Source organism: Furipterus horrens, unplaced genomic scaffold, assembly GCF_987537825.1.
Source record: "Furipterus horrens unplaced genomic scaffold, mFurHor1.1.pri manual_scaffold_11, whole genome shotgun sequence".
Classification (NCBI taxonomy): Eukaryota; Metazoa; Chordata; class Mammalia; order Chiroptera; family Furipteridae; genus Furipterus; species Furipterus horrens.
The window spans coordinates 71,641,165-71,666,523 of record NW_028327181.1 but is presented as its reverse complement, the minus strand read 5'-3'; the positions used below and the strand labels follow the sequence as shown (position 1 = coordinate 71,666,523).

The 25,359-nt window shown below is 45.5% G+C and overlaps 1 protein-coding gene across 4 annotated transcripts in view; it reads left to right on the top strand.

Moving 5' to 3' along the window:
* HLF (HLF transcription factor, PAR bZIP family member) overlaps window positions 1–19,646 on the top strand; it is a 49,785-nt gene extending 30,139 nt beyond the window's left edge. For 3 of the 4 annotated variants that reach the window (XM_090291383.1, XM_090291382.1, XM_090291385.1), the window contains 2 exons: window positions 13,459–13,679; window positions 18,483–19,646. In XM_090291383.1, coding sequence (XP_090147509.1) covers window positions 13,459–13,679; window positions 18,483–18,701 — 440 coding nt within the window. In that variant the 3' untranslated portion in view covers window positions 18,702–19,646. The remainder of the gene's footprint in view (window positions 1–13,458; window positions 13,680–18,482) is intronic. The other variant, XM_090291384.1, reaches the window with a different exon arrangement.
* The last annotated feature ends 5,713 nt before the right edge of the window (window positions 19,647–25,359 follow it).

Below are 25,359 nucleotides of genomic sequence, written 5' to 3'. Positions count from 1 at the left end.
TCTGTATCGCTATTAGGACTTCTCTTCGGAAGCCTAGAGTCATGCATAAAGCAGAAATACACATCCTTCAGCCTCTCCCTTGGGGGTCCAGAGGTACCCCAGACTCAATGGGTTTGCAGTCCTGCTGTGCTTTTATTCCCTCTTTCAGTGAATTTTACCACCTCTTCAACAGCTGTCCAAGCCAAAAACCTGGAAGTTTATCTCGATCTCTCCTTCTTTCTCCAGTATTGCACTGGCTAAAATTCATACTGAACCCACCTCTTTAATTACTTCACCTGGTCCTCTGCCACTGATGTGGGGGAGATGCTCACCAGTTCCAGTCTCCCCTCGATCCCTCCTCCACTGGGTTGCCATGGCAATATTTCATCAGTTGCACCCCGTTCCCTTCCAGGTAAGATCTGAGTATCTGAAGTCCTTCTTTGTCTGCTCGCGACTCGTACTGCCCCTCTCCTTGTCCTCTGAGCTGCACCGTGCAGCGCTCCCCAGCTCCCTGGCTGGCCCTGCATTTCCTCACATCTTCATGCCTTCTTCACACACTCTGTTCCCTTTGCCTTGATCACCTCTTGCACATTACCTGTCTGGCCAATTTCACAAATCCACCAAGATGCCATCTTCCCTGAGAAGCATTTGCTGAGTCCCTACACATCCTCCAAGGACCTGGATTAGTGATCAACCTTTGAACTCCAACCTTTGGCTCCCTGGGCAAAGCTCTCTCATAGCTCTTAGCACCTGTACTCTTAACTGTCTGTTTGCTCAACTGTTTCTGTCTCCAGACTGTATACAGCAGTCCCTCTCTATACAGGGGTTCACTTATCGCGGCGTCACTGTATCGTGGGATTTTAAAAAATATTCTATTTAATTATTTATTGCGGATTTTTCACTACATCGCGGGATTTTGCAGTACTGTATACGTATGTTGTTAAAGTTACATAGGTTTAAGAGTGTAGAATAAATGTAAGTAAGGTTCCTACTTCGCGGTGGAGGGGGGGATCTAGAGTGTCATACCTACGATAAGTGAGGGGATACTGTACTCCCAGGGGTTGGATTTTATCTATGTATTCCCAGAGCTTAGTCCAAAGTAGGTGCTCGATAAATGTTTAAGAATGAGTTTTAATCAACAAGCCTTTGTTAATCTTCCTATGCAAGACATTGGCAAGGCCTTTGCCTGAAAAGATTTCCCATCCAGTTTGAGAACAGATATTGCTTAAAAGTTATAGAGTCACTTAATCTGGTAAAAATAGGCGGGCATGGGCTAAGTGCAGTATGCTATAGATATTAAATGTGAGAGAAGTTAGAGGCTGTGATCAACACTGGGTCAGTCAGGAGGAGGAAGGCTTCACTTAGACCTTAATGGACATGGTAAGCCTGGTAGAGGTGGAAAGGATGAGAGATACGAATGTCCAGGAAACCAGGCAGACCAGCTTGGCCTGAGCAGAGAATGCAGCGTAGAGTGATAGGCTCCAGAGAGGAGGTTCTTGACCACCACACAGAGTTTGGCCTGAGAGGCAGTGGGAAGCTGTTGGCTGCCTTTGACCGTGGGACATTTGAAGAAGAGTAACCTGGTGGCTGTGTTGGCAGACAGTATTGCAGGTGGCAGAGAGACAAGTTAGGAAGGTATTGCAGTTGTCCCACTCCTTAGTGGATGGGCCTGCCCTTCTACCATGACAGGGATCTGAAGCACAAAGGAAAATCTCCAGTGAACTTCCAGGAAAATGTATTGCCAGGTCTAGAATGAGTCTTTGCTCTTATCCCAGACTTTTATCCCATTATTTAATTGGTGGTCAAACTGAAGCCAAGGGATCTCACCAAAGTCCCCATAACTGACAGGGTCTTTGGATTTTCATCCATGGTTCATTTCTCCCTCCTGCACGAGAGGCGTGTGGCTAACTGACAGAATGGAGACATGGGTCCCAGGCATGAGGAGACCTGGGGGCGAGGCTGATGCTCACTGGGAGACAGAAGGACGAGTGTGGCTTAGACGGGACAGTGCAACCAGCGGCAATGGTCAGCAGCAGTGCCCAGACCCACTTCGGACTCCCCGTGAACTTTGGAGTGAGGGAGTGATGCAGAGCGCTGGCCAGGAGCCGGGGCAAGGCAGCTCTGGAAAAGCATGTTTACTTACGGGTGCGCAGCCTGGAGACTCGCACAGGAAAGAATTTTTGCGGATCTCTTTGAGAAACCACACAACCACAGACACACCTGAGCCTATTCGTGCTCACCCGGAAGCTCGGGCTTTGAAACAATCCTGTTTTTCTTCCTATGTTTGGGTTGGTTGGTGGGGGGGGGGTGCGGGGTAGGAAGGGTGTTGCTCAGGCAGAGTGTGGGCTGTGTGTTTGCAGTTGGAGCCTGGGTTCACAGCGGGCATCAGGAGCATGTCCCTCACCTAGCCTCCTGCTTCACTCCCCCCCGAATGCAAACAAAAGTTTATCATCGCCCAGAGGAGAATAGTCAGTTTAATAATTCGCCATGGCAGCACTTTAAAAACTGCAGGTTTCAAATGACCAGGCCTGCACATTTTCACCAACCCAGACAATTACAGAGACCCCAGGGGCCTCTGTGGTGCTGATTCAAGTGCTGCTCGTTGTCATCAAGAAATGGAAAGAGCCTCTGAAAATAGACTCCAGGTCTGGGTGAGCTTGTTTCTCTGCTTGAGGAGAAGGCATCCCCACCCTAGGGGTGCTCAGGTACACTGATTAGTGGCTCAGTGTATCCATAGGTAAAATGTACGTCTTGAGCCTACTTCCCAGCCACGTTGGAGGGCAGGCCACCTACGTCCAGGTGCAGCGTGCAGATGACAGCAGGAGCCCCTCATCACTGCTTCCCTGTGATGGTGACTGCCAACACTGTGCGCACCACAGGGGCTCTGAGGAGTGGCTCAGGTGAGCACACATTGGACTTCAGCCTCCGCTTTATCCTCTTCAGGTGTCTCCTGTGGGTTGGCCTCCAATGTGTGGTTGCAGGGAGGCTTGACATGGTCATTGGTTATCACACCCCCTGGCACCATGGCCACCTAGGGAGGGCCTGGGCCTCTGCTCTTTCAGAGGAAAGGCTGAAGCACAAAATAAGATCAAGACTTTGAGCCAGTGGGCAGTTGACTGGGACTTAACCTCCTGTTTCCCAGGTGCTCCCCTCACCATGCATTCCCTCCACGTACCAGGAGGCCTGCATTCTCCCACCCGAGTTCCATAACCTTGGGATGGAGAGGGAGCAGGGACATGGGGATGTGTGTGTGTGTGAAGGACAGTGCCTCTCGTTTCCCATTCACAGCCCTCCATGCCCACCTCAGGGGGCCAGTGTTGCGAGATCTGAACTAGACTTCATGCAGGCTGAGGTCTCGGGCACTGCAAGCTCACTTCTGGCCAGCCTCTTCTCTGTGCCCTAAGGCGCTGTGACAGCTGGGGAAGAGGCTCCCAACACAGGCAGCGGGAGGGGGTGCTCTGTCTCAGGGGCAGTGTGGAGAAGGCCAGTAGGCCCACATGTGCTCTGACCACTGGCTGGGACTTCTGTCCCCCCACCCCCCTCATTTAACTGACTGTAAGTCCGTGGTGGGGAGCTCCTCTGGTTTCACCTCTCAGTCAGTTCAAGGAGGTAGGTCTCTTGCTGACACCCCTGCCAGTAGCGTGATGATAAACACTCTTGGAATGAGAGGCCTTGCTAATCCAGGCCCAGCTCCTGCCAAGTTAGGAGCTGCTGAGTCAAGTCCAGGCATTTTGGGTACTGATGCCCAATCCCAGGGCAGAGTGCTTGTCCTGGATATGGGCTCACATGTGGTGACGTCCCATAGGCTTCACTGGGGCTGCAGGTAGAGGAGAGCAGGAGCTGGGGGAGTATGTGAGAGGGAGGTGGACCCCACGCCCAGTGAGTGGCCCTTCCATGTACAGTCCGTCCTGTCTAGCCCCATGAAGGAATTATCATTTCCCCACTTGACAGACGAGGGAACAGGACTCTGAGTGCTGGAGCGATGGGCCCCAGACCCCAGAGCTATTTAGAGACAAAGCCACCCGGAGTCCAAGTCTGTCTACACTTTCTGATGAACTGTGCTGTCTCCCAGGACAGGTCAAAGTGGAGGGGCGAGGCCAGAGCAGAACCTCAGAGCAGTCCCAGCTGCCTTTCTTTACCCAAACCAGGCCAAGCATTAATTGACATACGGGTCATTTAAGGGTATGGATACAAAATGTGCCCCCTCCTTAGAAGCCAACTTTATATCCACAGAAGACTGTTAGACAGGCTCCCTGCCAGGAGTCCTTGCCCTTCTCCTGATGAGGCATGGTCTCGGGCTCTGCAGAAGCTCCTCAGTGATGCCACTGAAGGAGACGTACCACTGCCAGGAACCCGGTTTTGGGATTCGCAGAAGCACTGCCCACCATTCAGGAAGACCAGAGTAATGGAGGAGGGGCAAGGAGAAGAGGGAGAGAGAAAATGGGGTGGCAAGTTGCTTATAACTTCTTGGGGGGCTCTTGTTCATGACAGAAGGCTATTCCTGCCTTTTGGAGGGACCATCTGCTGCCCACAAACATGGTTTTCAGGAGAGGAGGGACCTGCAGGGTCCCCTCTCTTCCCTCCCACTGCTTTGAGGGGAAAGTGAAGTGGATTAGAAAGAGCACTGGCTATGGGTCAGGTGGACTTGAGACTGAACTGCACCTGACTTTCCAGCTTTCTAGCTGTGTGATTTGATGCAGGTGATTTTATCTCTCTGAACCCACCCCATTTCCTCATGCATAAAATGGGGGATACCCTCCCCCCTCTTTGTCATGGAGGCTGATGGTTTGGTGGAGTGGTGTCTGTTAGGCTCCTCCCCCGGGTCCTGATGCCAGACTCACACAAACTCCATCGCTTTCCCTGGTAGCATTTACTTGATGTGATTGAGAACTTGAGTTTCAGAGTCAGAAGGACTCTGAGGTTAGTCTCTGCCTCATCTCCTAGCGAGGCAGTGCTGGGCCAATTATCATTTCCAAACTTGCCTTAAACTGTTCATTTCCATTTTATTTCCACGTCTCGAAAATGGGGATACTAATAATTCTGCCTTCAGACAGCTGTTGCGAGGATTAAATGAGGTAATGCAGGGGAAGGGCCTGGTAGACAGCCAGGGCTCCCCCCACTGACCCGTGGAGGTGACCCATAGTGAGTACTCAGCAGGTGGCGGAGGCCTGCCCACCCAGCCCCGGGGCTCCTTTCATTCGCCTGCTCAGGGAGTGGTACGAGACCGCCCCCTTCCTCCTGTGTCCATCATGAACTGAGCTGGCTGTATTGTTTTACCCGTTTTTCTGTTCACAGCCTGGTACTGTGTGGAGAGAGCCGTTGGCAAAGAGCTGCTCATGTCACAGGGCTCTTGTCAGCAGGCCCTTCAGCGCGTTTGCGCTGGAATTACGGACGCACTTCCTCGGTGGTGCCTTGTCTGAGGGGGCACAAGGTAAGGGTGTGTGGGATTTGTTTTTGCCTTAAAGTCGGCGTTTCACTCGGTGCGGCTCAGGACACTTGAAAAGCATCAGTCGTGACAGTTCCCCAGCCGCTGGGGTCCAGGAGGACACTTTCTAACTTAATCTTTGGCGAAGGCTTTTCTTTCTTATCCTTTTTCTCTTTATTTCTCCTTTATGTCTTTCTTTCCTCCCACATTCCCTTCCTTCCTTCCTCACTCCTTCCTTCCTTTCTTCTTTCATTCTTGCAGCCCTTCACTTTCTTAATTCCTCTTTCTCTCTTCCTTTTCTTCTCTCACCCCTTCATCCTCTCTCCCTGGTCTCTTCCTTCCCCTCATCTTCCTCCTCCTCCTTCTAGGTCCTCTCTCAGCAATATTTGACATAGCCAGCCCCTGAGAGGATTATATGCAAAGTAAGCAAAGTCCATTTTTTGAAAATAATGTTCTCACTTAAAGTAAAAGATACTTATTATAGACAATTTGCAAAATATAATCAATAAAAATAAAAATTATCCCTCTTTCCAAAAATTGTCCTTGTCAGGATCTGGGAGTGTTTATTTCTGGTCGTTCAGTAGTTTGTACTGAGGGTCTTCTCCATGTGCGTTCCATCTAGAAGCTGGGGATGTCACAGCAAATAAGACTAGGTCCCTGTCCCGTGGAGCTTACATGTGGGTGGGGGAGGTGGTCAGCAAACATCAAGTGAACACGAGAGATAATTTTAGGTAGAGCTAAATACAGTATAGCAAAGGAAATGAAACAGGATGGTGGAGGAAAGCCAGAGGATCAGAGGGGATGGCATTTGAGCTGGTGTCTAGATGATGCGATTGGACCAGGCAGGCCGAGAGCAGGGGAAGAATGTCTGAGGTCGAGGAACTGGGTGGGGTCAGGCTTGGGTGTGTGAGGGGGGCCGGGTGGCTGGGCACACCCAGTAAGGAGGAGCCTTGGCTGTTACTGTGCGTGGCAGCGGTACACCTGGGGAGGGTTTGGCCGTGGGGAGTGGCGTGTGTGGGCTTGCAGTGTTAGGGTGCCTACCAGTGGCTGGGTGAAGATGCACCTCCAGGACACGAGAGGAAGGAGGGACAGCAGTTCGGAGGACTTGGCAGTAGGTCAGGGGAGTGAAACCCTGCTGGCTTGGACAAGGGGGCACTGTTTGCTGATTTGATTTTTTTAAAGTATCTGTAAGCATAGTATCTATAGTTTGTGTTTGTTTTATATATAGACAATTTATCAAGTACTTTCCACGTACTGTGTATTATGCTAAGCAGTTTATTTTTACATGCATTACCTCACTCAATTCTCACACAACCCTGTGAAGCAGGCCTAGTCATCTCCATTTTCAGATGAAGAAACTGGAACCCAGAGAGGTAGATTAAAAAAGAGGGGGGGTGTCATTAATAGTCCATGTTGCTTAAAACAGACCTTATTAAGAAATGGGTTCTACTTCTTCTGGTCCTTTACTCACAAATGCAGTGGCAGAATCAGAACTAAAACCCAAGTCTGGCTCATTTCACAGCTTAACCAGCACCCTATACATTTTAAAAGGCTGCAATAATGTTTATGTTATTGCATAATCATCTCCTCTGTGCGCAGTAGCTCAGCCTGTACAGAAGTCATCTATGGCCATGATAAAGCTCACCGAGCAGTCATTGAAGGTTTATATGTTCATTCCTCTGAAATTGCTGTGAGTCAATCAGGTGGCTATGCTGAACTTGTCCAGACTCACATGTCTAGGGAGCAAGTGATTTAGGCTGACCTAGACAGGCCTGCCCCACATGTCCATGATCCCTCCAGTAGGCTAGACTGAGCATGTTTATGGTGCTAGAGAGAGGAAGCAGAAACATGCAAAGCCTCTTGGGGCTCTGTCTCAAAACTGACATGGTCACATCTGCCATGTTTTCTTGGCCAGTGCAAGTCACAAGGTCACCCCAGATCTAAGAGGTGGGGAAATAGACTGTGTCTAAAACTGCAACGTCATATGGAACAGAACATGTGCAGATGAGAGCTTTGGCCATGAAGACATGGCTGCCTTTGCAGAGTGTTTGTTGGACAAGATAACAGGTTTCTGCCATTGGAATAAAGATTGGCTAATCAGTCTCAGAATCTAGAAAGCCTGAATCTTTGGGATATACTTGTAAGACTTTTATTTAATCTCTGTACATATCATGAGCACTCTTTATGGGCCCTGTAGTTGTTCCTACAGTCTTCTGAGTTAATTGCCTCCCTGTAATATAAGGGATTCGTAGAAGCAGGGATGTTTTGTAGTGAAGTAGGCTGTGAGCCCAGATGGTGTTTTTCTTCTTTCTGAAAGCAGTGGGTGCAAAGAGGGTAAATGGTTCTATTTCAGATTCAGATTATGATTCTCTGGGGTCCAGGAGGTCATGGTAAGCAAACAGACCCACACTGGTTATGAGAGAAAGATCTTGAACCAAGAGCTAAGGCTAAACTTTGGATCATAAGGAATTTCACCCATCAGCTCTAATAGAGAACTCTTTGGCCAAAACCGAATCACTTTCTCTTTTCTCAATATTTTAATTTTTTTATAAAAAATAACATTCGTCAGCTAGCTAATACTCATCACTGAAAACACTGGAATATGGTTTCTGTCTGACATTACTGCCACGAATCTAATGCTTTATTATTTAACTGTCTGAACGAGGAACACGTCAGAAAGATTGGAGGTGTTGCAATTAACCTTGAGAGTTAAATAGTAAATGCAACTATAATTTATTATTCTGATGCAGCCATAAATTAAATAAACTATTGATTTGAGAAGAGATAAGGATACAGATTGCTGCTATTTCCATTCATTGATGACGTCTAGCTATTCAGCTATTTGAACATGACATACTAAATTCTTGTTAAGGTATGTAAGAATAAATGGTAGTGGAAAATATGCAATAAAAAAATTTTTTTAAAGCATGTAAGATTAATAAACCTCCTAGATTTAATTATATTGTTTGGAGGTTTAGTCATGCCTAATCTGTGACAAAAGTGGAGGCCAAGTTTGGGTTTAAAGGTGATTTCTATTGTCCTTCCGGATTTAAGTCCTTTTTTCTACCCTTTCCTCCAGAAATCCCGCTCAGCCCTCCTGGAAGTTGACTTTCATCAGTAAGTTTTAGAATCTACATCATGGCGTTGATCTTGTTCACTCTGGTTCTTTCAAAGAAAGCCTTGGATAAACACCAAGCTTGGACTTAATAAATATAGAAGAGCACATGATTATCTCAACAGTTTCTAAAAAGGCAGTTAAGGAAATCTAATGCATCACTTCTTATTAAAACAAAACACCTCAGTTTAATAGGGTGGGAGGGTTGAAACTGCTTTAACTTCTCCAACTGCATCTACCCGGATTCCAGAACAAACCACCATGCTCGGGGACAGAATGTCACAGCCTTTTCCCACTCAAGTCTGATACACGCAGGGATCCGTGCTCTCCTCCCTTCTGCTCCCCATTTGCAGAGCCTCGCTAATGCAGTGAGATTTTTTTAAGTAGGAATTATAAACACTGAAAGAAAGTACCAGCTGTCACTAGAGGCAGAAGATAAGATTATATTTACCTAGAAAACTAAGAGAAGTAAAAGAAATGTTAGAACCGTTAAAACTAATAAGAGGGTGAAGTGGTTGGATAAAAAGAACTCAGCATTAGAAAACCAGTAGCTTTCTATATGCCAGCGATAACCAGTTAGCAAGTATAACAGGGGAAATTTACATTAGGAATAATTATAAAACATTTAAGGGATAAACATAGCAAAAATGTGAAAATTAAAATGAAGAAAACTATGACTTAACTGCTAGATACAAGAAAAAGACCCCCAAAATAAAAATAAAAACAAAGAGTATACTCTGGGTATATTCAATATTTTAAAGATATCACTTTTCCCTAAATTAACCTATGGCTTTCATACAATCTTCATTCAAAAATCCCAATAATAACTTTAAATATAACTTAATAAAACGTATTCTGAAATTTACTAAAAGAGTATAAGAATACCAAAGAAAACTTTCTAAAATGAACAATAGTGGCAAGATAGAACTTGCGCTATCAAATATCAAACCTTACTGATAACAATTATAGTAAGATATTTGGAAAATATTAAGTACAGACTTTTGCTTATACTATACACAAAAATAACTTCTAGGTGACTCGAAGTTTTAAAAATACATTGGGTTAAACAAAAAGTACGTTGTTGTTTTTTTTCTGTAAAATGGCTCTAGTAGTGCTTAGTTGTCTTTAAATTCATTTGAAACAATTTTGTTAGATTTCATTATGACAGCTGTCATATCAGCGTGTATTTTTAAAAACTCATCAAAACTGGTGAATTTTTGTGTAGCCATTTAAATATTGAAGATGGAAGAAATGTGCATTTTTGGCATATTATGCTTTATTATTTCAAGAAAGGTAAAAACACAACTGAAATACATAAAAAGGTTTGTGCAGTGTATGAAGAAGGTGCTGTGACTGATCAAATGTGTCAAAAATGATTTGTGAAGTTTCATGCTGGAGATTTCTCATTGGACGATACTCCATGGTCAGGTAGACCAGTGGAAGTTGATAGCAATCAAATCAAGACATTAACTGAGAACAAGCAATGTCATACCATGCGTTAAATAGCCGACCTACTCAAAATATCCAAACTAATAAAATTGTTCGTGAAAATGAAAAATATGTCTTTCATTTTATGGAATAAACTAAAATGGACTTTGTGGCCAACCCAATAAATCAATTATATTTGTAATAGAGAAAAAAGTATAGAGTAAAATACACATATATGCACATATATGTATACATGTATGTATACATATTTGTGTATGTAATATAATTTGGGAGTAGAGAAAGTGTGAAAGCTAGAAGCCATAAGAAGATTTCAAGATATTACTACATTACAATGTAAAATCTTACCAATAGTGAAAACTTAATAAGTAAAGTTAAAAAACAAACAGTAGTCTCAGAATATTTTCTGTAGATAAAACAGGTGGAAGGAATATATTCATAATCTATAAAGAGTTCTTACAAATGAATAAGCAACAAAATCTCTTCAAAAAAGGGGGGGCAAGAAATATGAAGAGGCAGTACACAGGAGAAGAAATAAATACCCAATCAATATGTGGTATGTTCAGTCCTACTAGTAACAAGCAAAATGCAAATTAAAACAATAGTGATATTTGTGTATATCAGACTGGAAACATTTAAAAAATTAATATTTAATTTTGAGAAAACATTCTCATAAATTGGTGCACGTGTGAATAGATATGACAGTTAAGCAGCATATTTAGAAATACAAAACATATGTGCCTTCTGCATGAGAAGTTTCACTTCTTGGAATCTTTTCTACAAAAATGCTCACATACCTAAAAATCCGTCAGCTGGAGAATGATTAGATAAATACTACTAAAACTTTAAAAAGGACAAAGTAGGTCTATGTATACTAACTTGGGAAATTGTATGTGGTATATTGAAAAAGTTATTTAAGATACATGGGTGGCTAAATCATGTATGTTTAAAGCCAAGGTTTTAAAGGGTCACACAAGGAGTCAAGGGTGATCACCTCTGAAGGGCAGCAAGATGGATTAGGGGCAAGAGAGAGGATGGCTTCCTGACACAGTTTGTTAAATTTTTGCAATGAACATCCTTAGTATTTTTTAAAATTATGTAATGATGCATTTTTAATTGAAAATTCTTACAATTTTACAAATCCACAGAAGATAGGACAGAAGAGTAAAGATCTTTCTCCCTATTACCCAATGACACTTGCTTGACATTTTGGAATAAAGGGGAAAAAAATGGGTCTGGCAAAGTTAATTCAGTAGATAGCCAACGTGGCATGAGAGCAGTGTTGGGGAGAAGGGGACTGGCCGTGTTCCTCACGTCCTTTGCCATTTGCTGTTTGACCTTGGGGAAGCTGTTGACCTCATCTGGGGTCCAGTTAGGTTTTCTCCATTCTGCAGGTCGGGCTGACCTACTTCCACTGGGAAGAAGGGCTGGAGAGAAAGAATGCCGAGGAAGGTTCTGCCTAAATGGGAAGTGGTGTTGTTAGAATGTCATGAATGAATGTCAGAGCCCAGTGTCTCAAAGGACCACCATGAAATGAGAAATACTCTTTGTAGAAGCTGAGCTCTGAGGGAGGCACCACGGGGAGGGGCAGGCTGGGGATAGACAGATGAAACACCCAAGACCAGGATGTCTGGTAGAGGAGGAAGTGTGTGTGTGTGTGTGTGTGTGTGTGTGGGAGGGGGGTATATATGTAAAACTTAAATCTGTAAAGCAATAAAGGGTAACATTTTAATTTTTTTTATATAACATAACAAAGAGAATACTGAAGTACTACGGAGGAAGGTGAAGTAACTTGGAGCAATTAGATTTAGGAAGTACTAATTAAGAGACACTCCCAGAGGGTAGGAGAAGTGTGCGTGTACAGGGCTGGGGGGGGGGATGGGGGGAGATGGGATGGAGTGATGGTTGTAAAGATGGGGCACTGGGTAGCTTTGTTATTAAGTTCAAAGAGAATTTCTAAAGGGAAAATGAAATCCCCATTTGACTCAGATATGGTTCATTTCCTGAAGCAGTGTCAAGAGGCACAAGATCAAATCTAGCTTGACACCATCCGGTACAGAGCTCAGCAGTCTCTAGGAGCTGGAGCTGAGCTGCTGCTTGGCTAATGAGAAATCTCCATCCTCTGCCAATGCCTTGGGGGCCCATGTCTTCCTATTTGGCAAACTAGAGACAAAGAAAGCTCAAAGCAGAATGGAGACCTAAAAGGTCACCAGAACGTTCGTTTTCCAAGCTCCCCAGCAGGACTTTCCAGAAAAGGGACGAGCCTGGTTTTCACAGCTGAGTGAGAATGCCAGCCAGTGCCTTCGTGCTTCAACCTGGGGTAGGTTTTAGCAAAATCTACAGGCTCTCCCTGCTGTCCAGTCATTGGTGCTGAGGAAGAGGAGGAGATATAAAAGGAATGATTGAGAAATTCAGGTGAAACTTGAAATTGAGATTCAGAACTCTCCCATAAACAGTGTGGTCTGTTATTAAGTTCACTTTGACCAGTAAGACCGTTACGAAATTCAGTAAGCCTGTTCTGTGGACGTTGGTGCATTTCCGTGGCTTAGCCGGTAGACCCTCAAGCAGAAGTGAGATCGTCTCCATTATGTCCTTTCTAATCTGTTAACTATTTCTGAAGCCTGTCCCCTGTCACTGTTCCAACTGTCAGTCTTCGGGTGTGCACGGTTTATCACAGCAGCCTGGGAGCCGGTCTCCCACACCCAGTCTTGCCCGCTTCGGTCCATCCCTCATGCCGCCTGAGTCTTCGTCCCAAACCTCATGAGGCTCTGCTTGTCACTCCAGTGCTCAGGAGCCTTCCCTGACGTCAGCTCGGCGCTTTGTAAATATCCCACTGTCCACCTTCCTGATCACATTTCTTGCACCTACACCCCCAACCCCTGTCTTGTGCTCTGACTCAGTGCTCCAGCCACCAAGACCACTTGTGGTTCCTCAAACGTGCAACTTTCTATCTTGTACTTGTGCCCAGATTACCTTTTTTTTGGCTAATTATAATTTATCTCAAGATGCAGCTACAATAAGAGTCATCTATAGAAAATGTTCCCTAACCTGCTCTGTGTTATGTCCTGCTCCCCATATACTGGAAGCATGTGAGGTGTATGTCTGTCCAGGCACCTTCATCATATCCTCACTGTGTAGTTAGTTATCGGTCTGATTCCCTGACTTGCCTGGAAGCTAACAGTCATGCATTTCTATCCATTGCACCTTGCATAGTGCCTGGCACGTAGCTGAGGCTCCATGAATGTGTTACAGAAAAGAAGGAACGCAGGTATGTTTAAATTTAGTTCATGGCCACATGTCTGTGGGTCTTGTTGTGCCTGACTGGAACGAAGTCACACTCAGCCTGCTGTGTTCTCAGGAACTTGGTGAGGATGAATAAGAACTGATGTTAGGGCCCGCTATAAGTAACGGGACGACTCTCGTCACTCACCCTGGAGCATCACCAAGCCGCTCCCTAGGCTGCTGATGAACTCACACTCCTGTGTTGTTCCAGGTCAGCTGTTGCCAGCAAACCGCAATACACCGAGCCCCATCGATCCTGACACCATCCAGGTCCCGGTGGGTTACGAGCCAGACCCGGCAGATCTTGCCCTCTCCAGCGTCCCTGGTCAGGAGATATTTGACCCTCGCAAACGCAAGTTCTCTGAGGAAGAACTGAAACCGCAGCCCATGATTAAGAAAGCTCGCAAAGTCTTCATCCCTGATGACCTGAAGGTAAATTGGAACTGGTAATCAGCCTGTGGGCACGCAGAGAGTGGGAGGGCCAAGTGGCACATTACAAGGGTGACCCCAGGAGGGTCCCACAAGCTAATGAACAGAGGACTCTTGATTTCTGGTCCAACCTCTTGGCAAGCTGCTTCCTCTATGGGTGTCTTCTGAAATAGGCCTTTCATGTCTTGGTGATGCACAGGAATAAGGAGAAGCAATTAAATGGAGGAGTGAGTTGCAGCCCATGAAGGAGGCAAACTCCCGTTCAAGGTTGGAAAGAGAAAGAAAATTATTTGGGAAGGGCATGTTGACCTCCTAGTCTTCCAAGGGGAACTCCCTTTGGGAACTTATTGATAATTAATTGCTGCCATTTCCCTGAAGGCCTCAGGAATAACAGCTGGACACAGGCCCTCCCTCCACATTGCCAACCTTGGATGACCAGGGTGGGACCCCTGACACTAGTTATATATAATGTTCATTCTGTACCTCAAATAACGATCACCTGAATATCCCAACAAAAGGTTAATTCCTGTTGGTTTTTCTCTGCTGTGTTGAAAGGACACATTATTTCTAAAGGAGAATAGATATATCTTAGGAAGTCAGATGCAACTTAAAATTACTCTGACACATTTAATAAAGGGAATTCTTTCCAAAATGATGCCAAGTCCACTAATATTAAATTAGCACCACTTTTGATGAGCTGTTGCTTATAATTTTCTGTGTTTCTGCTTCTTTCCAATCATATGGACAATAAAGATATGATATATACATTCAAAGAATTGGAACCAGGCATAATTAGCCCCTTCCTAATTTCTGACCCCATTGCTCAGACCTAAATATGGTTCAGAAGGAAAGTTGCTACTTGGCTGGGGAAATGGGAGTTTGGGACATTGTCCTGGGACTGATTTAGTCTAGCTACCTCTGCTTTTCCTGTCTAGAAAGAGCATTGGTTGGGGGGCGGGGGGATGGTGTATCTAGCAGACTTGGATCACTGCTGTCATCTGTATACCTGAGGTTACCTTGAGTGACACAGAACTGTCAAATGTCAGGACTGAAAGGGACCTTAGAGATTCATTAGACCAAGGGACCATTTTGCAGTTGAAGAATCAGAGAAGCAGGAAGGTGAAATAAGGTGAACACTGCTAACTGCTAGGTACAGTAAGAACTAGTCAGGTCCCCAAGTCTTCTAGCTTCCAGAAAGGTCACTACAGCCGGGGCTCTTATCTGATAAACCAGTAGCTGCCACCCTGAGACTCGTAAGAGCAAAGTGCATAGTACAACACCAGAAAATCGAAACTAGTCGGGGAATTGATGGTTCGTCTACGACGGGGTGTGAAGGGGATGTCATAGGGTTAGGCCTGGGCAGTTAGGTATCTTCTTTCAGCTGGCTGGCTGTTCTCACCTAGCATTCCTGGCCTTTCTTGTATTTTGGAGCTCGTCTTTATACTAAACTTGGGAGCGCAGGCAGCATGGATTTCCTTTGAAATGGAAGGTAGTTTGAAAGGATGCTGCTGAGTAATAGATGTAACTTCCAGCCAGACCTTCATAGGGTCTCCAAATTTCCAAGTTCAAAGCAAAGAGCAAACTTACTTAATACCCCAGATAACCTTGGCAACAAAGAGACCGCATGAGTCTGTACCGGGATCATGCATATTACAGTTGTCAAGGTTAGGCCTGACCTTTGCATACAGCCTTTTCTCCTGCCATGTGTCCTTGGGTTTCTTCAGCTGGGAGTGAAGCCTCAGGCCACATTCCATGAACTTGGCTGAAGCAGGAAGCATGGCTGTAACGTGTTTCTCCATCCAGTAGAGAGCACTGAGCCGGGGTGGGTGGGAGAAGTGTCTGTGGCCCCAGCATTGGATGAGCAAACCTACTGAGTGAACTCGGCTTCCCCGCAGCTGCCTGAACTGCCTCCCTTGAGCCATTCATTGGGGCAGTGTGAATCCCCTGGGAGAGTGGAGGGATTCAGCGTCCTGGGATTCCTAGCTGAGAATCAGTTTAATTACTTTGCTGTCTTAACACTCTTCAATGTCCATTCATTCACTTGACAATATTTTTTACATGCTAGCATGTGCCAAGCCCTGTATCGGGGCCTGGGGATTCTAAGGTGAGCCAGAACTGACGCTGTCTCTTACCCTCAAGGGCCTTCCAGGATGCTGAGAAAAGGGGGTGTCCTGTCGGGAGAGGGCCGGTGTGGGGAGGGGGCATCAAATATGAGACGCTCAGGGAGATGATGGGACAGGACTAAGGGGGTCCCTGCTGGGTGGCGGTGGGTAATGGCAACCAGATGGCATCTGCACCTGGAGGTGGAGGAGAAGGGACAGGAGATTTATCAGCCCCACTCAGTATCCTGCTTTCCCCTCCCCCGACCATTCTGTGATACAGAGGGCGGCAACCTGCATTTTCTAGGCCAGGACAGTCCTTCCATGATCCCCATTCCTCACCTTTCATAACTCATCCGCATGTGTCAACAGGTAAAACTGGGAAATGTAACACCTTAGGGGTGAGAAGAGCCCTAAGAGACAGAGAAGTTGTTTTTCTCCTACGATCAGCTGGTGACGCCCTGGTACCTAGGACCTGGTCACAAACCAAGGCCATGGCCTGCACCCCCATGTGCTTCCCCGCTGCGTGCGCAGCTCCTGCAGTTTCCAGGGGGTTTGTTCTCATCCTTCGTCACCTCCCACACTCCTGTTCCCCCGGGTGCAGGTTCTAATACATCCTAGGTCAGCCCCTCTTTCGAGTGATCTTGGAAGCCACACCCCCAGGAGCACTGAGGAGAATGGTGGGCATACTGACAAAGTAACGCAAACAACGTCCACCAGAACCCGAGGCTCCGCTTGGGCCCCTTCACCGCTGGGGAGCCTTTCCCTCCCCCCAGCTCCTCCTAGCCTCTCTCACCCACTGGCCGGTCTCTTCCCTTCCTCCAGCTCCCTCCCTGTTCCCTTCTGCAAGCACAAATAGCAAATCCCACCAACAGCCATTGCAAGCTTACTCCTCTCTGAGAAGAGTTCTGGTACCAGCTATTGTGAAGATCATTTTTTTTCACTGTTACATATAATTATGAAACATATAGAAAGCTGAAAGCGTTTTGTGAATAAGATAATAGTCCCAGCTTGTGAACGGCAGACAGAGGCGCCTGCGCACACTTCCTGTTCTGTCTCACATGTCCTCTCTCAGTGCAGGGCACATGTCTGCCAAGGGGAATAGGCAGGTATGGGGGTGGACCCCTGACCTTGGACCTGGCGTGCAGCCTTGGCCCCAACCCGTGTGACCTCCTCCAGTGCCAACTGCCCCTTGGAATCCTGGGGGAGGTTAAGAGTTGGCCCCACCCACTTGTTCTGGGTGGCATGTGACTACAGGTACTCGGCTTGCTAGGACCCAGGGATTTGCCTTGCAAGTTGTTGAAAAAACGAGGGTGGTGGCAAAATTCACCAGATGGCACCATAAATCAACTAGGAAGGTCTAAAAGAACATTTGCATTTCTTAGTCTTCCCAGGACCGGTTTCCTTTTCTTTGGCAGGGAGAGCAGCGATGGGGATCAGGCGAAGAAGGGATTGCTTTCTTGTTGACCACAGTTAAACATTACTCAAACTAATTAGGGTCTAGAGAACAGTTAAACAGGAAATTAAATTCTTTAAATGCTAGCCACCAACATGAATGTATTGATCAGTGGCAGGTGGAAGTTTACTTTTTTAATTTCTGTTTTTAATCAAAGTATACATGCCCATTATATAATATTCTGAGAGTTAAGATGGATATAAAATGCAAAGTTAAAGATGCTGCCCCTCTCCTTGGCCTCCTTCCTTGAATCCCCCTGCTAAAGGCACCACTTTTTGTAGCTTGGCGTAAACCCTTCTGGGTCTCTTTCTATGAATAATGTAATTTTATAATTTTTTAACCATAGTGGGATGAGGCCATACATATTTATCCACAGTTTACCATTGTTTCTACCCACATGGTGGTATATCGTGAACATCTTTCTGGTTCAACTGGATCATTATTTTGACAGCTGCAGAGTATTCTCCATCACAATGTAGTTATTACATCTCTTACTGATAATTAGGTTTCTTAATATTTTAAATTTATTTTTCTTTAATCTTCACTTGAGGATATGTTTATTGATTAGAGAGAGAGAGAGAGATAAACATTTATGTGAGAGAGAAACATTGACCATTTGCCTCCTGTACACATCCCAACCAGGGATCGAACCCACAACCTTTTGGTGTATGGACAACACTCCAACCAGCTGAGCCATCCGGCCAGGGCAGGATTTTTCCCCTGTTTTCTTTTTATTGCAAACAGTGCTGCAGTAAAAATGTTGTGCCTGCATCTGTGCATGCACACACATGAAGATTGCCATAGGACGAGATCTTGGAAGCAGACTTGCGAGATCAATGGTACATGCATTTAAATAGTGGCTAGATATTGCCAAGTTGGCTTCCAGCAATATTGTATCAACCTATATAAAAAAGATATGAGTGCCCATGGAAGAGAAGGGCTCATAAAATAAAATTTTCAGCAAAAAGTTAGCGAGAAACCTGGAATGCAATCTAGGGTATGCTGTAGCCACTTGCCTTCCTTGAGCCACTGTCTCTCCTCAGGGGAAAGATGCTCTGCTGGGCAGAGAGAGTAAGGGCGTGTTGTGACAGGTTGGTCCTCGCTCCAGGAAGGAAGCCATGGCCCATGGTTTCTTCAAGGAAGGAGACACGTTAAGACACCTGGGCTGGTGCCTCCGCGCAGCGCCCTGGCCGACACTCAGCTCTGCTGAAATCTAATATCTTGTTTCCTTTTCCTTCTGTAACTAACGAGCAGGATGACAAGTACTGGGCGAGGCGCAGAAAGAACAACATGGCAGCCAAGCGCTCCCGCGATGCTCGGCGGCTGAAGGAGAATCAGATTGCCATCCGGGCGTCCTTCCTGGAGAAGGAGAACTCGGCCCTCCGCCAGGAGGTGGCTGACTTGCGCAAGGAGCTGGGCAAGTGCAAGAACATTCTGGCCAAGTACGAGGCCAGACACGGGCCCCTGTAGGACGGCATGGGGGGGCTGGCTTTTGACTAGATGGACACTTCGTCTCCTGTCTGATAGCACCACACCCAAACCAACCTTCCTGACATCAGCACTTTACCAGAGGCATCAATCGACACAACTGACTCATGTTGTGGTGTGTGTGCGCGCACGCATGTGCTTGTGCTCATGTGTGTGGTCAACAGTGCACGCACGCGTGCGTTTCTTTGCACTTGCCATTTTCAGATAACCCTCTCATCCTCTTTTGCTCAAAAAAAAATAAAAGGTGCCATGTTTTTACTGGACTGTGGAGCCCTCTCGTGGGGTCTCCTGCCCCTCCCCTCTTCCCTACTCCTGTCCTTTCCGCGTGGCTTCATGTTCGCTCTTACCTGCTCTTCCAGGACCCTGTGTTTGGATCCACCACCAAGGGCCCTGGTAAAACCGTAGCTCTCAGTTTTTGAGACAGCAAGCTCTTGTTTCTGTTGCACCCGTGAGTTACCGTGCTGATGCAGTACACAGACTAGCTGGGCGCTGCCCCGCAGCTCCGTTCAGTTATAGGCGGCTTTCCTCATGTTTTCAGTTTGGGTGGTCATCGTCTTCAAACTTAAAGTGCTGTTTAGATTCATTAGGTCCCATATTTACTTACTGCTATCTACTAAGTTTCCTTTTGATTCTACCAACTCCAGATAAGTAAGAGTACTATCATAGAACACAGAGTGTGTTTTTGCACTGTCTGTACCTCAAGCAATAATCCTGTTTTACGCTAGAGCATGCTGCCTGAGTATTACTAGTGGACGTAGGGTATCTTTCCTCCCTAAGAATTTCACCCTCTTTTAAAAAGCAAAAATTACAGTAATGCATTTGAGCATGCCCAGAACATTCCTAGGACAGGGAAGCCAAGAGAATGCCAGGTGTAAGAAGGAGGGGTTGATTTATCAGCATATGAGCCAAAAAAAAAAAAAAAAAAAAAAAAAAGCATCTTGGAACAGCTTTGACATTGATATGTTTGGTTTTGTTCTCTCCCTTCTCCCCTCCCCCTCCCCCACTTTTATAGTTAACTTTTTCCATGGCCCTCTTGATATTCAAAGCAATTCAATGACTTAGGATTCAGTTTTCCCCATTTTTTGTAATATATATATTTTTGTGAATTAGTATACCTTGCTGTTTTTAAAACTCAGTTAGGTTAATGAGTTGGTGTTTTGTAAGACCCCTTTTTTCCTGGTGGTGTTATTTTTGACTGCTTCCTAAATTAATGACTCTGGAGCTTATGTTTCTTATTCTCTGTTTGCTTTTGAACGTACGTGCTTTTATAAAGTGGACTTCTGAAAAATGAATGTAAAAGACACTGGTGTATCTCAGAAGGGGCTGGTGTTGTCACAGACTGTGGTTAATCCAATCAGTTTCAATGTTTACTACAGACCAAAAGGAGAGATTATTAAATTGTTTATTGTTTATACAGAGTAATTATAGGAAGTTCTTTTTTGTACAGTATTTTTCAGATATAAATACTGACAATGTATTTTGGAAGACATATATTATATATAGCAAAGAGAAACGGATAACTATTCCATGTTTTGAAATTATATAGCAAAGATATATATTCATCATTGTTGTACAGAGAAGAAGGGCTTGGGGTTTTGAAGTCTTTAATATTTTAAGCCTATCACCAACACATCAGCATGTTTTCTGCTTTCAACTTCTATGACAGTTCGAGGCTTGCTGGGATGAATCGTGTTCTAAAACACATGAGGAGATTTTTCATTTATTAGGTCTCAGAAAGAAGTGAGTAACGTCACCCAAAAGCACAACATGGATGTTAGTCAAATATTTACTGGATGATGCAGTGTTTTTTAGGAGAAGCATCTGCCACAAAAATGTTCACTTCAAAATTACAGCGTCACTGCAGCCACCCCAGGCAACTGCCCCTCCCCTGCGGGCGTGGGCGTCTTGGGCGGTGGGCATCGGTGCTGTGTGCGTGGCTTAAGGTTTGATGGACATGTGGACTTTAAAGATGGCTCTTTTGTTTCACTAAATTGTGTAATGTCGAGAGATCCTGCTGTTATTGCAAAGAAACGTTTTGTGCTAGATGAAAATACCCTTTCCTCCGTGGGCTCTTCTAGTTTCCTGCCTCCAGAATATCCAGTTCTGTAGCGACCTGGTAGGCTCCTTGTCAGGCCATCAGCAGTTCTCTTGTGGTGTTCCAGTCTTGGGAAGCTTGACCAGTAAGATTTCCTGCTGGTACTCATTTCATGCCAAGCTACCAGTTACAGTGAGAGATGGAGAGCGTGGGACTGAAATGCGTTGCTCAGGTAAATAACTAATACAGGAAATAAACAAGACCTTTGGCAATCCCAGGCAGAACTGAATAAGCAACATTCAGTGAGAGACAGTGAGCTCAGAACGGGCCTTTTTTGTTGGTAAAGAGGTTAATTGCTGCAGAATTGTTACATGTCATTATTCTCTACAGCAGAGAAAATGATACAGTTAAGTGGAGCTGTGTTGAAAGGATTGTCCCCTGGACCACCCAAATTCATTGAAGTATAAAATGGTAGGGTGGGGGAACCCTGCATTTGAGCCCTGGTCTTTCTTGAAATTAGATTGTTTGTATCAAATGAGTATCACACATGTTTTCTGCAAAAAATAAAAAATACAAAGATCATAATAAAATGTATTCTTTCATGTGCCAGGAAAGGTTTCAGAAACCTACCTCGTCTTAAAAATGTTTAAACTTAAGAGTCTGTACAGGTGCCTTATATGTAGGTCACTGGCAACACACACACACATGAGTACTCACTCCTAGACTCCCTGCCTTCTGTCCAGGGCAGTTAACTGGTAAATAAGGCAGGTCCGCTAAAGGGCATGGGAGGCCATGGCCCGATTCAGGATGACTGGGATCAGCCAGGGCCAAATGAGCTCTGCAGACTGCAGCTATTATAAGAGTCCTGTTGTCATTTTTCACCTTTTCATCATAAGCATCTTTCAGAGATTACTTACTTGGCCATTAAAAATGAATCCATATCATAGCAGGCGAACATCATTTTGCCACGATTTGCAATGAGGGGTCCAGGACTTCCTGACAAGGACACATCATTTCTTTTAACTGGACTTGCAAAGAAAAGCAAAACCAATCATCCTGTCCTGCTCAGGCTACCTTGCGGGTAGGTAGAGGATGAGAGGGCTGTATGGGATGTTTCCTTCTCTCAAGCCAGTGGCTGCCTTTTGAAACCCCACAGTGGGCAAGACGTGATAGGCCTTTCCTCTGCCTATGGGACAGGCATCCACAGCACCGTCTCTTAAAGCAGAAGGACCTTTGGGTCCAGGAGGGCGCAGGTGCAGTTCTGGCATTGGCTGGGTTGTAAGCTGTGCTAGTAACCCAGGGCTTCCTTTCAACTCACTGGTTTAGGGAAGGAACTCAAAATAATTCTCAATGTACATTTGAAAGGTCCTGGGTCTCTTTTTGGAAGAATTTTAAGTGGAGCCCTCCCTGACTGCCCCAGGGCAAAATGGCAGACATCTGTTAAAAGGCAACCTTGTGCTTTTTTTTTTTTTTTTTCCCCCCCATAGTAGCTTATCTAATTTTCCCCTAACGTTCCCTTTAGGAAAACTCAAACTCTGTCATCAGTGGTAGAGTTCATCGGTGATCCCAAGGTGGGCATGCTTGGCCTGCTGGCTTGTGTAGGGGGTGTGGAGGCCTGGGTTTAACCCGGGGATCAGCAAGCTGCAGTGGACCGGACAGGAGGCTCCCTGCACCCCGTGAGACAGACACCTGTCCTCTGTTTGCCAGCTCCCTGCTGAGGGCACCTGGGCACCACTCGGGGTGGGGGCGCTCAGGATCTCCCACAGATTTTCTCTACAGTAATAATGCCATTTCAAAAATGAGCGAAGCCTTAGTCTAGATGTTCATGACTTGGACTGGGCAGTTAAAGTCAGTACATTTTGCAGAGGGCCAAATGTATGTAAGGGAGTGTGTGTGTGTGTGTGTAAGTATTTAAGTCAAGACATGAAAATCTTAAGTTTTGGAGCACCTTACCAAACATAACAATAATTTGCCATTATCTTTTTGGCAACACCACAAAGACTGCATCTGCTAAGCTAGGTAAATGTTCACAGGAGGTCAGTTTAATTGTATAACATGATATTGGTGGTGTTTATGCTGTTAAATGCAAACCTTTCTCTGTTATTCTTCATGTTTAATAAACTTTGAATTTTTTTCCTTTCTTTCATGTATTCTTGTTGACAGTCTGCTAGAAATTAGATTCCATTTCCAATTCTATCCCCAAGAGACCATTTACAGAGATTAATTACATAGATGATAAAATCATACTATATAATTAATAATAAATTAACATTTATTGAATATTTTGATGCCAGACACTGTACTAAACACTTACATAGAATATTTTGTGTGTCTTGTGTCAACCCTAGGAGGTAAGGACAATTGTCATTCCCATTTTAACAGAAGATGAGAGAGAAAGTTCGGGCATCGCTTACCTGACGTTCCATAGGTAGAAGTGACAGAAATGACTTCTGATCCATTGAATGCATAGCATTCAGAGTTGCAACTCCCCAAAACCAGTCCAAAGACTGTTTTCTGGTTGGATATATAAAAATCATCCAGGAACATGCTACAGGGCTCTAGATTCAGTGATGCTGAATCAGTAGATCTGGGATGGGAACCAGAAATAATTATTTAAAGGCTCAGCTAACTCCTATGTGTGGCCGAGTACTTAGAGCCAAGGATTTACAGACTCAGCTTCATTTGAGTGGGATCCTTTGGTGGAATCCACATACAAGCTCCAAACCTTCCAGAAGTACCTGAAATTGCATGCAATTTTCATGCATAACCAAATTTAGTTTTTCATAGACAGTACCCATAGCTTCCTCCCTGCCCCAGGGAATCTGTGATGCCAGTTAGAATGAAACCCCCGATAAGGCTGATGTCATACCGTGGTTCCCAGTCCAGACAGCCCAGTAGAGTCACCGGGGCAGCTGGAAACACTGGCCCTGCATGGGCTGCGGTCCCGGCCAAGGAGCTCAGCATCTCCGGCAGGATAGACGCAGGCTCTGGCACAGCGTTCGATGATTCAGATCTGTCGCTTAGCAGGTATGTGACCTTGAGCAGCTACACAGCACTTTTTAACCTGACTCTGCTCATCTGTGAAACGAAATGATCACTCCCACCTCTGAGGGCAGTGGGAGAGATAACAACATAACCAATGTACAGATGCTGGCCGTCCTGGGCGCTCAATAAAGAACCTCCCAGGAGCCCGGGAAGGAGAACGTGCGGGCACCTGGAGCCCTTTTACCTGTTCAATATTTCGGACCATTTGTTGCTTCCAAGGGGACAAGAAAACAAGTCTCCTGCTCAGAAGAAGGAGCAGGTAGCTGGTGGTGTGGGGATGAGTGATGCTCTAGCCTTGGTGTTGGTCCTGCTCTGACACCCCTCACTGAGCAGGACTTTGCACACAGATCAGTGGGCGTCCATGTGCTTGAGAGCAGTTACAAGTGAGGGTTTGGGGTCGGCCCTATTGTCCTCATCACCTCTCATCTCTCAGAAGAACAGGTGCACTGCCTGTAACTGAAGATCCTCTTCAGGCAACTGATTTTACATTTGGCATCCTGAGATCTCTTAGAGGAAGTGACTGTCTGGAGAGAGTTTGGACTCGAAGGTGGCAGGAACCGATAGGAAGCCAGACTGTAGATTCCGAACAACTCACAGGTCCCCAGGGCCTGTCACATGCTGTCCTTGTGGCATGGCCCTTCTGTTTAAAGTAAATTTTTTTTAACTTATTGATTTTAGAGAGAGAAAGGAAGGAAAAGAGAGAGGGAAACATTAATTTTTGTTGTTCCTCTTATTTATACATTCATTGGTTAATTCCTGAATGTGTCCTGATCAGAGGTCAAACCCTCAACCTTGGCATATGGGGACAATGTTCCAACCAATTGGCTACCCAGCCAGGGACTGTTTATGTTTAAAACATAACAACCCAACCACCAAGTCCCTCTCTTCAGATTATGCAAACTCAATTCCCTCTTTGAAAATCATAGGTTTAAAAGTCTCTTTGGGCATCCTTAGCCAGGAACTGGGAAAGAGTTACTGAAATTGTGCCTTAGTGGCTGGGAGATGGCTTACTGGTAATAAATTTAAAGGACCTTTTGGAGGCATCGGGCGTGGGTGCGGGAGGAAATGAGCTTCCTCTTGCATCTCAAGGCTTTGAGTCAGTGAGGACTTGGGTCCAAAGCCCCCTATCTCCGACTCCTTTTCATTCTGCAAAGCCTGGCACAATGCCTGGAAACCATAAGAAAAGCGAACGGTTACCAAGTCCTAACCCCTGTACCAGCCACGTCTCATTTAATTCTTAATGCTATGAAATAGATACTATTGTTATTCCTGTTTTGCAGTTGAAAAAACAGGCTCATCAAAGTGAAACAAAGAGGATTTAAAACCAGGCACAGAGCCTGAGTCTGCATTTGGGTGTCAAACCCCTCCCCTCCATGGCTTCCCGTGAGGTGCCCAGCAAAGCCAAGGGCAATCACTGTGGCTGGAGGGTGAGCCTGGCACAGCCAGCCTGGCCTTGGACCCACTTCTATCACCCACCATCAGTGTGACCACAGGAAATTTGCCAAATTGCCCTGCATTTTATCTGTGAAATGGGCATAATACTCTCCTTGTAGGGTTGTT